General features: G+C 42.9%; 1 protein-coding gene across 6 annotated transcripts in view; it reads left to right on the plus strand.

The window, feature by feature from the left end:
• Positions 1-15,522, plus strand: part of SULF1 (sulfatase 1) — a 178,575-nt gene that overhangs the window by 134,114 nt on the left and 28,939 nt on the right. For all 6 annotated transcript variants that reach the window (XM_047842721.1, XM_047842722.1, XM_047842720.1 and 3 more), the window contains 4 exons: positions 1,445-1,573; positions 1,844-1,900; positions 2,621-2,750; positions 14,790-15,000. In XM_047842721.1, coding sequence (XP_047698677.1) covers positions 1,445-1,573; positions 1,844-1,900; positions 2,621-2,750; positions 14,790-15,000 — 527 coding nt within the window. The remainder of the gene's footprint in view (positions 1-1,444; positions 1,574-1,843; positions 1,901-2,620; positions 2,751-14,789; positions 15,001-15,522) is intronic.

Raw genomic sequence — 15,522 nt, forward strand, 5'->3', positions numbered from 1 at the left:
GACACAAAATGTGGTCTTTAGGGACACCACCTATACCTTCTTTGAATCAGAGATACACTGTCTTTAAAAAATAATAAAAACCACTTTTTTTTTTAAGTTTATTTATTTATTTTGAGAGAAACAGAATGTGAGTGGGGGGAGGGGCAGAGAGAGAGGGAGAGAGAGAATCCCAAGCAGGCTCCACGCTCTCAGCACAGAGCCTGAGTCAGGGCTTGATCTTACAAAACTGTGCGATTGGGGTGCCTGGGTGGCTAGTCAGTTAAGCGTCTGGATCTTGGTTTCAGCTCAGGTCATGATTTCACAGTTTTGTGGGCTCGAGCCCCGAGCCAGGCTCTGTGCTGACAGCACAGAGCCTGCTTCGGATTCTCTATGTCCCTCCCTCTCTCTGTCCCACCCCATTCACGCTGTCTTGTCTCTCTCAAAATAAATAAGTAAACTCAAATAAGGGTTGGTGGGGGGGGGTCCTCTGGGTGTCTCAGTCGGTTAAGCATCCAACTTTGGCTCAGGTCATGATCTTATTGTTCATGAGTTCAAGCCCTGTGTCGGGCTCTGTGCTGACAGCTCGGAGCCTGGAGCCTGCTTCAAATTCTGTCTCCCTCTCTCTCTGCCCCTCCCCTGCTCATACTCTGTCTCTGTCTCTCAAAAATAAATACATTTTGAAAAAAAAAATTTTTTTAAACCAACTGTGAGATCATGACCTGAGTCGACATCAAAAGTCAGTCACTTAACCAACTAAGCCACCCAGGTACCCCCAGCCCCTGACTTTTAGCATTTTTTTTCAATTATTAATAAAGAAAAATTTTTAAAGAATATAACATTTTAAGAAACATGGTTTTCATTTAGAAGAAAAACATCTTCAAGGAGTCAAGTTCTATTTCTGCACCCCTCTACATCTCTATTTTCCCATCTTAAAATGGGTTTTACACGTCCTGCTGGTCACATCAGAATGTTCTGTGTAAAATAAGATAAGGTACATGAAACACTTACGGAAAGAATGAAAGAAAAGAATGCAAGTAGAATTCAAAATCTGGAATGGCCTTAAGGAGCATCTAGCCCGGACTCCTGATCTAACAAGGAGGAAACTTGGCAGATAGCATAAGTGCCTCTCGCAGAGTTCCCAATTCTGCAGCGGCACTGGGGCCCAGAAACCAGATATCCTGAATCTCACCTGCGTGCCTCTTCTGCCGCCACATTGCGCTACATCCTGGGAGAAGGGAGAAGGTGATGACAGCAGAAGGCTTTCTTTGAAGGATGTTATTATGTCTCTTCAGCTCATTCGAAACTTTGGGAATTGTCCGATCCAAGTTAAAAGGTTTTATGCGTGAAAGACCACGCTAGAGGGAGAGAAGACCAAAAACCAGCACATCTCGGTGTGGAGAAAGTGGCCCTAAGTGCCACTGCCACGGGTGTTAGGTACGGGGCGTAACCATCTGTCCCTTTGCAGAGTCCCACAGATCGTTCTCAACATCGACCTGGCCCCTACGATCCTGGACATCGCTGGGCTCGACACACCTCCCGATGTGGATGGCAAGTCCGTCCTCAAACTTCTGGACCCGGAAAAGCCAGGTAACAGGTGCGTCAATTTGCTTTCCATCAGCCAGCCCCAAGCTCATGGGCGCCTAGAGCCAGCCAGCAGTTGTAAGAAGTAGAGGCAAAATAAGGCTTTGCCCAGGAGAACCGCCCTGAGCTGAGAATTTCCCTGCTGTTTGTGAATAGCATATTGATACAGATGCAGTCGTGGTCTGTGGGAAGTGAGAGGTGTTTCTTTAAATAAACTGTTAGTGCAGAATCGTTTGGAAAAACGTCCAGATGCCAACAGTAAATATTATTATTTTGCTTTCAGGTTTCGAACAAACAAGAAAGCCAGAATTTGGCGTGATACATTCCTCGTGGAAAGAGGGTAATTATTGGTTCCTGGGGTGCTTCTGGGAACCAGTCCTAGTGGGCAGCTCTCCCTGCTGGGTATTTTTTCGCCCTTATTCCGGTTTACTAAGCATGCAGATTTCGTAAGCCCAGTCACAAGATTGAATGGTTTGCTACTCATTCTCCACTGGCCAGCACCATCATGATTGTTGCATCAGACTGTAAAACATAAATTCTCACAAGATGGGACCAAAGCACTTATGGTTGCATTTCTCAGCCTTGGCTCCTAATCAGACCGGTCGATTGACTTTCTCAGCCCTCCTTCCCAAGTCCGCCTGGCCCTCACCTTTCTTTTTCCTTTCCTTAGGTGCCTTTCCTGGCTTTAAATATATGCGACTTTAATTTCCAGAGTCTCTTCTGGGATTCCCCTTTTGATTCATGATCCCATTGTCTTGTTTTTTTCCATACCTACATTGAGAGAAAAGCATTTATATAACTGTACAGCTAAACATTTATGCCCAGAGTTTTGAAATTAACGCTTTGGGGAGAGAATGTTCTTCATTAGTGCCCGGCCTATAATCTTCACAAAGGACTCGGCAAATGCCGAACTCCTATGAGCCAGATTCTAACATCTATGTCATGCCATTTGAAGAATGTGTAGTCATGTCACAGGGGAGAAAAGTAAAAAAGGCACATGATGCCAGGAAGATAATGCAGATCGTTTCTCACATTAGAAACTTCTTCTTTTCTGTCAAAGGAAATTTCTACGTAAGAAAGAAGAATCCAGCAAGAATATCCAACAGTCAAATCACTTGCCCAAATATGAGAGGGTCAAGGAACTATGCCAGCAGGCCAGGTACCAGACAGCCTGTGAACAGCCTGGGCAGGTGAGTGATACGGCTTGTCTTCACCACAAGTCACATCCGTCTTCATTTCTAATTTAAAATTTGCAACGTATAAAACAATGTACATTTATGGATAAATAAGCTTTTCATTACACTCATGCCGTGCTCACTGTGACAGCTCTCCTGTGACTGGGATTATCTAACTGGTCTAAGCTGGGCCTCCTCATCACAGCTTGGCTCCCTCCAGTGAAAAAACATGGTGCCCTCGGAGAGTACGAGATATCCACCCGACTAGCCAACGCCAGTTCAACATATCAGACATGTGAAATGGTTAGCCAGGCTAGAAAGTTCAGAAACTTGGTTCCATTTGAGAAGAAGCCAACACCACTTGGGTTCCTGTTAACTGGTTATCAAGAAGTCTACTTAGTCAAGATCATGGGCAGATGCTGAGCCTCTGGAGAGTGAACCAGCCAAGAGACATGATGGGGTCTTCCCATCCTGTACTGAAGTCAGATGTCATCCAACCTACAGAGGAGGACAGAATCTAGGACCAAGATTGGGGAATGAAAAGGGAAGACATATTGTGTTTGTTTATCGTTTCTACCTCTGCTCACAAAGTATCTGACATCAACTATTCCATTAGAATGAATCCTCTTTATTAATCTAAGTATTACTGTAGAATTCAAGGCTACCCAGAACACCAACTATTATCAATAAGAACTAAAGAAATACCATGTAATGAATTAAACAGACCTGTTTCTAAGGAAAGTGAGAACACATGAACACAAGCTATTTTTTTAAATGTTTATTTTGCAAGTGAGAGAGAGAGGTTGAGCTCTGGAGAAGCGCAGAGAGAGAGGGAGAGAGACAATCCCGAGCAGGCTCCACGCTGTCAGTACAAAGCCTGATGCAAGGCTCGATCTCACAAACTGTGAGATCATGACCTGAGCCGAAATCAACACTAGGAGGCTTAACCTCCTGAGCCCACCCGGGCGCCCTTCACACAAACTATTTTAAACACTCTTGATCAACACCAATGCTACCTAAAAGAGGTATTGTGTCATCATGAGAGAGGAACTTAATTTCTGCCTAAGTCATTGCAACTTAGAACAAAATGGAAGGAAAGTGAAAACTAATATTTATTACTCATGTGTCTTATGTAAAGCACTGTATATGGAATTTTCTATGTATTAGCTCAGTTTAATCCTCATATTCATCCGGTGAGGGAGGCATCGTTGTCCCCAGCCGGTGAGTGCAGAGCCGGGATCCAAATGAGGTGTAGGATTCAAAAGCAGCGGCCACTTGCTGCCTTCCAAGGTAAGTTACATGAACTAGACAGAGAGAAGTTCAAATCTTTGGTGAGTCTTTTTTTTCTTTTCAACTTATCTGACCTCTAGATATCCATACAGCTAGCCAATACCAGTTCAAGATATCAGGTGTATGAAACTGATAGTCCCGTTATTGAAATGGCCTCATAAGTGTAAGGCATCATACATTTGTACATGTGATATGGCATCTAGCTTATCGAACAGACATTCACAATAAACAACTTGGTCCTCATACATTCTGCATTTCCTCATGCCTTTTTGTGCTCAGGGATCCCCCAGAAATAGAAAAAGATGGGGCGGTGGGGGGAGGTTGTTGAAGAAAGGGATGAAACCAGGCCTTCAGGGTACTCCAGTAAGTCTTTATTTTCAAGTGTTTAGAGGAGAAGCTTAGACTTATTCATTATAGTTTCATTTGATGTCTTCAAATCCTTCTTAAGGAAGCTCTAAGTATTATTATGACTAAAACCTCAGAATTGTTTTGTAGCTCTGAAATGATTTTTATAAGCCAGCCTCAGTAGACTAATTTACCTGTATTCGGGAGTTGGAAATGTTCAGTGTTAAATATATCTCATGCAAATTGGTGATTTTTGTTACTATTTTGGCCCTCTAAGCCGCAAGCATGATAGCCGACTGAGAATAAGGTACGCTGCCTACCTTTTCAGTACACAATTTTTCAAACCTCACCATATGGCTTGCCCTGAAATTTTAATACATGTCCTAAAGGGCAAATGTAGTGTATAACTGGATTATGGCACTTTGGCATGAGCTCTCCACTCTTGTGCTGAATGCTAACTATGTTAAAAACTTCACTTTGCTTTTTCACATTTTTCTAAACTTGTTTTGCCCCACTAAATGCTTAAATATCTAGTTCCCTGGGATTTTCCTCTGCTGCTTGATTTCTATGTGCATCAGTCTGAATTTAGATGATATCACATGAATATATGAAAATGTTAGCAACAATTTCTTTCAGAAGTGCCTGAATTATGAGAACGGAGAATTACGCTATACCCCAGATGATGATTTCTTTCTATAGGTGACGCTCACACAATGGCTTAAGAATCTGAGAACTTCTGGAAAATCTCAAGCCTCTTCCAGACAGTTCTCGAATCTGTGGGTCAAGCCCAGTTGCTCTACTGTGTTCTACAGAATCTTTATATTTTGGCCTTTTGCTTTTTCTATCTGGCTACTTTGAAGATTTTCTTTTTAGTTACAATATCAGTGACGATAAAAAGGGAAGAAAAAGTCCAGAATAATGAGATTGTATTGATCTGGATCAAGGCATCAGTTGAGGCCAGAACTAACTTGCTAGGAATCTCTTCTCTTGACATCGATTTCACTCCTGGCCTGTGCCCTGCGTCTTTTTCTCTGACCAAGGTTAACTGCCTGCATTCAAAAGACAACACAGTCTTCTCTTTGGTTTGATTCTGTACGGGATATAAAGGAAAAACCCATGCTCTCGGCCCCATTCTCTTCACTTTTCCCCCACAAAGAGAGCACGAATTTCCCCTGTCCCACTACACCCCCATGCCTGGTCACCTGAGGATTGTTTGTCAGAGTCAATGTGAATGCATGAAGCAGATAAATGAAAGAAAGAGAAATATGACATCAAAAAGTTTGGGTTAGAATATTGGCATCCACTACTTTTTAGATGTGTGTTTGGGGACAAGATTCTTAAGAGTCTCAGGTTGTCTATCCCTAAAGTGAAGAAAATTAATCTCAGGCTTGTAAGAATCCAGTGATATCATATATGTAAAGTCCTAGATGAACTATAAGGCAATGTGTGAATATTGGGTGCTATTACTGTTCCAGGCCATCTTACCTGCTGTTTTCATTCCTATGAAGCCAACAGAGAATTAAAATGGGCTGGAATCCCAGACATTTGGCAATACTTCTTCACTTTGTGAACAGAGCAACCAGCAGGGACTAATTAAGGCAGTGTGGACATATGTGTTTGCATTTCTTCTGTGTTCCTGAATTAATATGAGACTGAGTATGAATCCCCACCACCCTCTCAGCTAGCATTACACCCCCAAGCACATTATGTACAGATTTACGTATGATATACTGCACACACACACACACACACACACACGTGCAAATCTCAACTTCTATCTGAAAAGACTTTGGCTCAACAAAGACCACACATCAGTGATGCTCAATTCTACCTGCACCCTAGAATCACCTGGGCAGCTTTTGAAAATATCGACTTATAGCCTCCCCCTAGACCAATCAGATTAACATGTCTAGAGGTGATGCCAAGGCATCTGTATTTGTTAACAAAGTTAAGAACCAGAGGTCTAGAGTCCGAGAATATGAAAGTTGGAAAGAGTCTTAGAAATCTTCCAGTTGAATGAGATCCTTTTCCTAATAAGGAAATTTAGGTCCGGAAAACTTCAGCTACAAACCCGAAGTCAGACCTGCGACTCTGTACTTCACGTTCAATCCTTTCTTCCCCAGAGCATGCTGCCTCTACAAAAATGTAACAGAGTAGATATTCTCTTGAAATTGTATGTGGCACTTGCCTGGCTGAAGCCGCGGGTTTGGGACCCACTCACAGCATCTAGGGAAGTGGTTCCCAAGCAGGACTGCATACTAGAATCACTTAGGCAGCTTTACAAAAGCTGATGTTCAAGCTTCACTCCAGACGAAGTAAAACAGACCTCTGGGGATGAGACCCAGACATCAGTGATTTTTTTTCAAGTGCCTGAGTGATTCCTATGAATAGCCAGGGTTGAGAATCACTCACGTCAGGTAAGCGTTACTGGTTTTTGCTTCTTCTAAGGTACAGTGATTGACTCCTTAAATAGGAGTTACATAAAAGAGAAAATCCCTGGGCATTCAATTTTGAACTGCACATCATAGATTCTGTCATTTGGAAAAAAACAGCTTTTTTTCTTTTTTTTTTTTTTTGATAAAGCATATTTCATATCCTTTGTGAGTTGTTAAACTCCAGCGACTTTGCAATTTTGTTTGCCTCTCTACTATTGTATCAGTATGAAATCAAAGATTTGTTTAAAATTATGAAAGAACCCCAGATAAAGCAAGCTGATACTGTTTGAGAAATCAGACTGTAGCTGGTTGAATGTACTGGTTTAACTCCAGGATCTGTGTTTTCATCCCCAAAATTATCCCTCTGGCCATAGAGCCCTCGACCCTCTGTGACCAGCTGCAGAGCAGGAATAAAAGGCATTTACCAGTAAGATCTGGTTCGTTTGCCAGAAACTGACAGCCTGTTTCCAGAAACTCACTGAGCCCTGGTTAAAATCTCAGCTCATAGACACCTCCCCCTGGCGCTCCTGATTCCAGAGGGACAGGCCAGAAGGACCAAGCCCCAGTGCCACCCTCTGGCTGAACATTTATGTGCTCAGGGCTCGTTATGGACGGCCCAACCTCTAAACCTGGCCACCTCCCCTCTTCAACCTGCACTGAAGGACGTGTCTGAATTGTGTGCTAGATGGTTTGGCTTTGGTGCAGTTTTCAAAATACAAACCACAGGCTTAAATGTCAAACCATATTTAATGATGTTCCAAACAAGTCAGAAAAAGACAAACATAAGGACATTTTACTTATAACCTACCTAATGTGTCCACACCCAATTTAATGTATGCTCTTGTTCCCCACTGCTCCGTAACGCGGCCTCGCTCTGGTCAGGAGCCCCTCCTCCCCATCTCTTAAACATAACATTCTCGTCTGCCTTCCCCAATGCCATTTCCTCAGTTGAGCCTCACCAGAAGCCTCACGTTCTGCCCAAACCATTCTTTTTTCGCTAGGGTCCTACTCAACTGGGATTGCATCCTGACTCCACGCTTGCTTTGTCACTTAACCTAACTCTGCCTTAGTTTCTTCATCTCGAAAACGGACGTAATACTAGTAAAGATTATATGGGGAGGTTACTATAAAGATTATATGAGTTAAGTGTAGTAAGCATTTGAACCGGTACCTGGCACATAACAAGCACTCAATAAACACTAGCTATCACTTGTTGGCCAAGGTCAGTTTACCAACTTTACTTTCCCCAAACTGCAAGAACAATATTTCCTCCAACATATCATTACGGACTTCAGCAAACGATCATCCAGATTAGAATCTAAAGAAGGAAACTTCTTCTGCCTCTCTTTCCTTTCCACTTTCCCTCCTTCACCCCCTCTCAGCTCATCTCAAAGAAAACAGGAGGAAACTCCTCAGCACGAGTAACTCTAGTTCATATTTGTGAGAAAATCGGACAGTGGCTTCAGCTAAGTGATAACTTCAACAAGGATGTTTATATGGTGTTTTTATATTCCCGGTGTTGAGACAAAAATTCTAAACACACGTCCACATGCAGGTAACTGTTTTTCATGATGTTGGTACTGGCCTAAAGGATAATCAGGTTATCTGAAAATTACTGTATGGTTGTTACATTTCAGAGAACACGATTTGACCTGCATTATGACCAAATCCACATAATAAGACATATAATAATGGGGAACTAATCCGTGTGTGTGTGTGTGTTTGTGTGCGTGTGTATGTGTGTGAAGTTTTCATTGCAGTGTACCTTCGAAAAAGTTGTAGCCAAAATTTTTATTTCTTACTCATGAAAATGGGCATAAATGGGCATAAATAAGAATATAGAACATTCTTGACCAGTCTGAGAAATATATGCCGTTGGAAATGTAGAAAGTATCATGATTATCTAGTAGTTACATCAGGAAAAGGAAGTAAGCAGAGTTCTGTCTTCATCTCATATTATGCTAGGCATTTACACAAAACATTTTATACCTGAAGATTATACTATAGTAGAGATCTCAGGCTCATTTTAAATATAAGGAGACGAAAGCTCAGATGGGAAAGTAACTTGACCAAAGTCACCCAGCTGGAAGTGTGACAAGTCTGAGTTCAAACCAAGATCTGTGTGATTCAAAGCCACAGTCTCCCCACTAAATAATAATTACTGTATTATATATAATTTACAAGCAGGAAACATGAACTTGCCCAAGGATTGGCTAACCATTGTTAAAGGTCAATTATGATGGTATTGCTCTGGATTTATATGGCGCATCTTTTTTTGAGAACTCCAAAAACAATTTATTCTCATGACATATCCTTGAGGCCAGGAGGAGCAAGTATTATTTTGCCGGATGTGGAATCTGGAAGAACAAAGAGATTCTGTAATTTGCTCACGGCCATAGAGTTAGCAGCGAAAGAAAATTAAAATCGGGGTCTCCCCTTCCCTAACCCAATACTTATCTCCATTGAAAATGTCTACCTTCCATTCAGTTTGCCTAAGACCAAATTCTTTAAGTAATAAACTTACGTGGCGGGGGCGGGGGTGGGTTGGGAACTAATAATAGTAACAACAACACCAACTGCCTTTGTTGTGTGCCTACCATGTACTGAGTTCTCACTGCGCGTGAGTGAGTTCTAATGCTCATGGAGCTTACAGTGTGTAGCTGACTTGCTCAAGGACACATAAGCAATGTGATAACGCTGATATTCAAATCCAGACTTTTCTGGCCTGAAAGTCCAGACTTTTGCCACTGCGTCGCATCAATATGGGTACAAAATGCCATTCCCAAGTCCCAGGTGGAATATAGGTGATCTTCACTACTACAGAATCCTAGTCCAGTGAACGAATTATGGTAGTGCTTTAGGTTGTCGTAACGATTAAGTGGATAATTTATATATAAAGTGTTCTAGACAAGTACCCGGCAGCAAGTAAGAGTTCCCTAATGATGACAATGATGGTGACAAAGACAGTGTTGAAGGGAATTGTTTGAATGGCATTTTAGCATATTTCTCATTAGATTTGATTCCACCAAACTAGCTACCCCACACCTGAATCCTTATGCCAAATAGCCAGTCTTCTCTTCATTATGTGTTAATTATATATAAGTATATATAATCAATCAAAATATACTAAGACATAATTACTAAACAAAGTGATTTGATGCTGAGCTAACTTCAGGGAATAACTCAGGAGTATAAGACATGGTCCCTGCCTTTAATTCCAAATTCCAGTGTGGCTGGAAAGGGTAAAATGAAATCAGAATAACCTACAAAATTATTTACATGGTTTTATCTAGCCCCTCATCAGCAGAACGTCTGCAGAAATAGTTGTGCGATGAATGTATGTTAAATGATTGGCACAGACAGAGCCAGAGAGGCAAGAGAAATGTTGAAACGAGGTCCGACAAAGTGGGAAAGGAATTTACAGAAGGGGTGAGTGGTCAGGGAAGGTGGAGACCATCGGCTTTGGCAGTTAACTGATTTACTGATAAACTTCAAGAGAGTAGACAAAAGGGAGACAGTTTGATGTCTGTATGTCTGCACGGGCGGGTCTTTCACAAAGCTCGTTTCTGAAGCTGACTCCGTGTCCCGTTAGCAGATGCCTCCCTGAGTTCGTGCTTCCTTCTGATTCCGGAAGCTCTTCTGCACTGTGAAACCGTCTCCTCATTGTTTTGAGCGTTTAAGTGACTGGTGGTGTGAGTTTCAGAGCAATTCTCTGAAAGTTCTCTTCCCTCGCCTCCCTCTATAAACTCTCAATGATGACCATGGTGGTGGCGGTTATTCAAGGATTTATTGCTCAGCTGTAAAAATTATCATGATATCGAACACTAAAATGACTGTGGCAAATATGTGGTGATTACATTTCATTAAAATTGCTAGTAGGCTTGCCACTAAGAAGAGTTTGAAAGCCTCTAGCTAATTACTCCATCTGATAGGGTCTATGGCTTGTTCAAAGGGTTCATGGTATAGAAAAGCGTTGGCATTTTTCACTGTGGCCCTTGTTTTATACAAGAATGTGTGTAGGTGGATGTATACCTTTAGTATATGTGGGTACGTGTGTGCATGTGAGTACAGAAGCATACATACATACATATATGCATATATGCATACATACATACATATATGCATATATGCATACATATATGTGTGCATATTTGATTCGTGTGATATGTCACCAGTGCCCAGGATGGTACCAGACCTCAGGTTTGGTTAAATTCATGTCTCAGGAAAGAAACACCCCTTCCCTTCACCTCTGATCCATGGGACATTAGCAAGGAATTTGGCTAATGGGAAAATGCCGGTTAGATTCCAAATAGACCAAATCACTAAAAATTCTGCCTACACTTTCTGTTCTGTACACTCAGCTCTTCAAGGCCAAGAAAAAGGCGGAATTTTTTTTTTTTTAGTGCGTTATGGTTACAAAACTAAGGAAGGTTTTCATAGCAGTTACGTGTTTTAAAAATTAGTATGTGTACCAAAATTGGTATAAATTCGAACCACAAAAGACACAAGACCAGACAAGAATAAAGACAACCATGTTTTCCTGTCTGGGAGAAAACAGAGTATTTCTTAAGCTTCTACTAGGCTGTAGAACACTGGCCTCTTCTTTTGCTACCCTTGGAATTAAGTAGTAAACTCTTAGTTTTTGAATGCTGGAGTTAGAGGTTACCCAGATAGATGGATAAGTCTGAAACCATTTGCATTTAGGACAAATACAGATCTAGACTGACACTCTAGTATCACTGATCACCAAACTTTCTGGAGCTATAAAAGGTTATCATTGATTTTGCTGACACTTCTCACCAGCAAAAACTCCACAGGGCATATCATTATTCCTTAAGGGAATTGTATACCTGTTTCTGAGAACTTTTCTCAAGAACTTCACGACACCTCCTCAAGCTCACTGGATGTGTCTGGAAGTGCCACACACCCAGGCTTGAAAATCACTGGTCTCCACCTTGAATGGCAGAACAGGCACACACAGCTTTCCGCTAAGCATTTGCAAAGACGAAATTCTATCACTTGTCAACTACCTATGGAGAGAAAGTAAGGAAAACTGATTACTCTTACAGAGAATGCATAGTCCTGCCAGTGTAGACAAGCTGGAAGTGTACCTCTGTTCAACTAGAGTCGTTTTCTGACCTGATTGCATCAGTGCATTTCTATACACAGCTTCCTTTGCATATCCACGCCCAAAAATGCATATATCCTTCCCAAAGACTCCTCCGTCCGAGCTACTTAGACCTCTTTTGCCCCTGCCAGGGATTCCAGCTGCAAAGAGGTCCAAGAACCAGTCGCAAATTGAAAGCGGTTGTTCTTAACCCCAACTGCACATTAGAATCACCAGGGGAGCTTTTGAAACTCCCAAAGCCCAGCCATGTGTGAGAACCACTGACCTGACATAAGTCCTGTGTGCCTGATCAAGTTGACTTCACTTTTTTTCTTCAGTTAAATTATCTCTAACTTAGTTAGTCCTTGACTGTGCTTGTTTGTGTCACCTTTTCATGGCTTTGTAAATAGAGTTGCCCTGTCCCTTGAGCCTGCTTCTCTGGATGGAGATGATGGACATTCAGGATATGCTGGTCAAGCCACAAAAGAAGACTGTAACCTGACGTGGCTTGAAATCACCAAATTCTGTAGCACCGAGTGTATGGGGGCTAAAGCAAAATCACAGAACAAGCCCTATGGCCCCGGAATTTGGGGACTATCGGGGTAGAAGTGCAAAGGCAGCACCGATAATTCAACGCTTATTGAGGGCACATGGCTCCATTAAGAAAAAACAAAGCATGACTCTGTACATTGGTCCATTGTGAATGGTCACACTCCATTTGGTTTTTGGGGTAGGGTTTTTGTTTGTTTGTTTTGTTTTCTGTTTGTAATATAATTTCTTGTTAAATTGGCTAACATACAGGGTGTAAAGTGTGCTCTTGGTTTTTGGAGTAGATTCCCGTGGTTCATCACTTACATACAACACCCAGTGCTCGTCCCAACAAGTGCCCTCCTCAATGTCCATCACCCGCTTTCCCCTCTCCCCCACCCCCCCCGACCCCCTCAGTTTCTTCTCTGTATTTAAGAGTCTCCTATGGTTTGCCTCCCTCCCTCTCTCTTTGTAACTATTTTTTCCCCTTCCCCTCCCCCATGGTCTTCTGTTAAGTTTCTCAAGATCCACATATGACTGAAAACATACGATATCTGTCCTTCTCTGACTGACTTATTTCACTTAGCATAACACCCTCCAGTTCCATCCATGTTGCTGCAAATGACAGGATCTCATTCTTTCTCATTGCCAAGTAGTACTCCGTTGTATATATAAACCACATCTTCTTTATCCATTCATCAGTTGATGGACACTTAGGCTCTTTCCATCATTTGGCTATTGTTGAAAGTGCTGCTATAAACATTGGGGTACGTGTGCCCCTATGCATCAGCACTCCTGTATCTCTTGGGTAAATTCCTAGCAGTGCTATTGCTGGGTCATAGGGTAGATCTATTCTTAATTTTTTGAGGAAACTCCACACTGTTTTCCAGAGCGGCTGCCCCGGTTTGCATCCCCACCAACAGTGCAAGAGGGTTCCCGTTTCTCCACATCCTCGCCAACACCTGTTGTTTCCTAATTTGTTCACTTTAGCCACTCTGACCGGTGTGAGGTGGTATCTCAGTGGGTCGCACTCCATTTTGTACACGAGCATCCTTTGTCTGCTGGCCAAGCCATCTGGGACCCTTGACTAAATTTTACCTTGCATGAGATCACCTTGAAATTAAAATGCAACCCAAAGTATGGTTACAGGTACACAAGGGGGGTATGGTGAGATCATTACATGTGGCTCAGGAAAGAGCATCTTTTATTTAATAATTCTTTATTTATTTTAATATGTACTTGAAATATGTAACTGGCACACCAAATACATAATTTTACAGGGGCTGTTGCTTTGGCCACTGCTTAGAGATGTGTCCATTTAGAGAAAAGTGTCAATAATTGTACACAGGGGATACTCATAGATGGAAGGGAAAAAAAAGACAAAAGTTTGATAACACTGCATGACAGCGTGTTGTCTCAACTGTGGTCAACTTCAGACCAAGGTCAGCATACTTCCCAAATTACCATTTTAGAGAGGAGGCCAGGGGAAAAGAGAAAGTAAAAGGAAGGTTATTAGGCCTTTAGGTAACATACGGAGGATCCCATGAAATGCCCCGAGGAGAAGTGCTATTACTTCAGGCAGACTGAAGTTCAAGAAGCCTGGGCAGCAGGTGGGAGGGACAGGGAGACCCAGGGCCGCGTCCCATTGATCTAGAAGTAAGCCTGCCGTGTCTGCGGCAGGCTTGATAGAAGGCTCAAAGGAGAAAACCCAGTGCCAGCCCCCCCCCCCCCCCCCCCCGTGCCTGTCTCTTGGGAAGGTGCGCGTTGTCTCTTCAGGGTTGCGGGGTCCGGAGGAGGATAAGAAGAGGCCCAGAGAACCCCTGACACGTTTGCTAACATCCTGGCCCTGTGAGAGCTGGCCCGCGCTGCAGCAGACTCCCATTAAACTCCTCTCCGGCTCCCTCACGTGCCACTCTTCCCTGGCCCGAGTCAGAAATTCAGGGGCTTGAGAACAAAGCAGCCAGGTTTGTTTTTCCAGAGGAAGAGGGGTCTGGTGAAAACAGCCGTGACAGCTGTGCTCTGTGGCTGGGTGAATTCAGGGCTTTTTACGTGTCTCACTCAAGACTGTTTAGTCTGGATCCTGAGCATTTATGTATCAATTTTGGGCTCTAGTGTCGCTGAGGTAGTTCTGATTTCCAATGATTCCGGTGTCATCTGTCTTTGCCTCCTGTGAGAGAAATAACCGAGAGAACCGGGGGTAGGCTCGTTGCGGGGGCAGTTAAAAGCTTGCCTTCCTTCGTTGGCTCTGCTTATCGGGGTTGCCCGGGCTTCCGGAACCCGATGCAGCGGTCCTTGATACGAAGCACCTGGAGCAGGAGGGGTAAACCGCTCTCACGTTGGCTTTTGCAGAAGTGGCAGTGCATTGAGGACACATCTGGCAAGCTCCGAATTCACAAGTGTAAAGGATCCAGTGACCTGCTCACCGTGCGGCAGAGCACGCGGAACCTCTACTCTCGCGGCTTCCACGACAAGGAATGCAGCTGCGGAGAGCCTGGCTATCGCACCGGCAGAAGCCAGAGGAAGAGCCAAAGGCAGTTCCTGAGAAACCAGGGGACTCCGAGTAAGCAACACGCAGTGACGTCTCAGTGGCAGGCCAAGGCTTTGCAAGTGGACATTAGAGAGAAAAGGCCATTCCTTCCACATTTTAGATATTATCAATGCATGGCATTGGGGCGAAAGCAAATAATGGTCCTGTTCCAAATACGAGAGCTAATTTGGTATGTGCACACTTTAACTTAAGCATAGAACGAAAATATATTCAGTAAACACACCAGACAAAACGTAACACGCACAGGAAAGAGCTATACAGGGTAAAAGGTGGGGCTTGGGGCGGAGGGTAGAGTTTAAGTCAGGTGTATTTTACATTAATGCTAATATCCTGATTAGTCTGCTTTGAGCTACTTTAAAAAAAAAAAAAAGGAGAAAATAAAAAGTCAAGGTTTCATTGCTTATGCATTTAACTAGCAAGAAAAGCATACAAGCGTTTTTTAGGCACATCTGTTTTAGGACAGTTTTTGTTTAATTCCTCTTGTTGGCTGGAATGGTCAAACAGTCAAATTCAGTATGAAAAGCACTGCTTGCC

This window comes from Prionailurus viverrinus, chromosome F2 (genome assembly GCF_022837055.1).
Source record: "Prionailurus viverrinus isolate Anna chromosome F2, UM_Priviv_1.0, whole genome shotgun sequence".
NCBI lineage: Eukaryota > Metazoa > Chordata > Mammalia > Carnivora > Felidae > Prionailurus > Prionailurus viverrinus.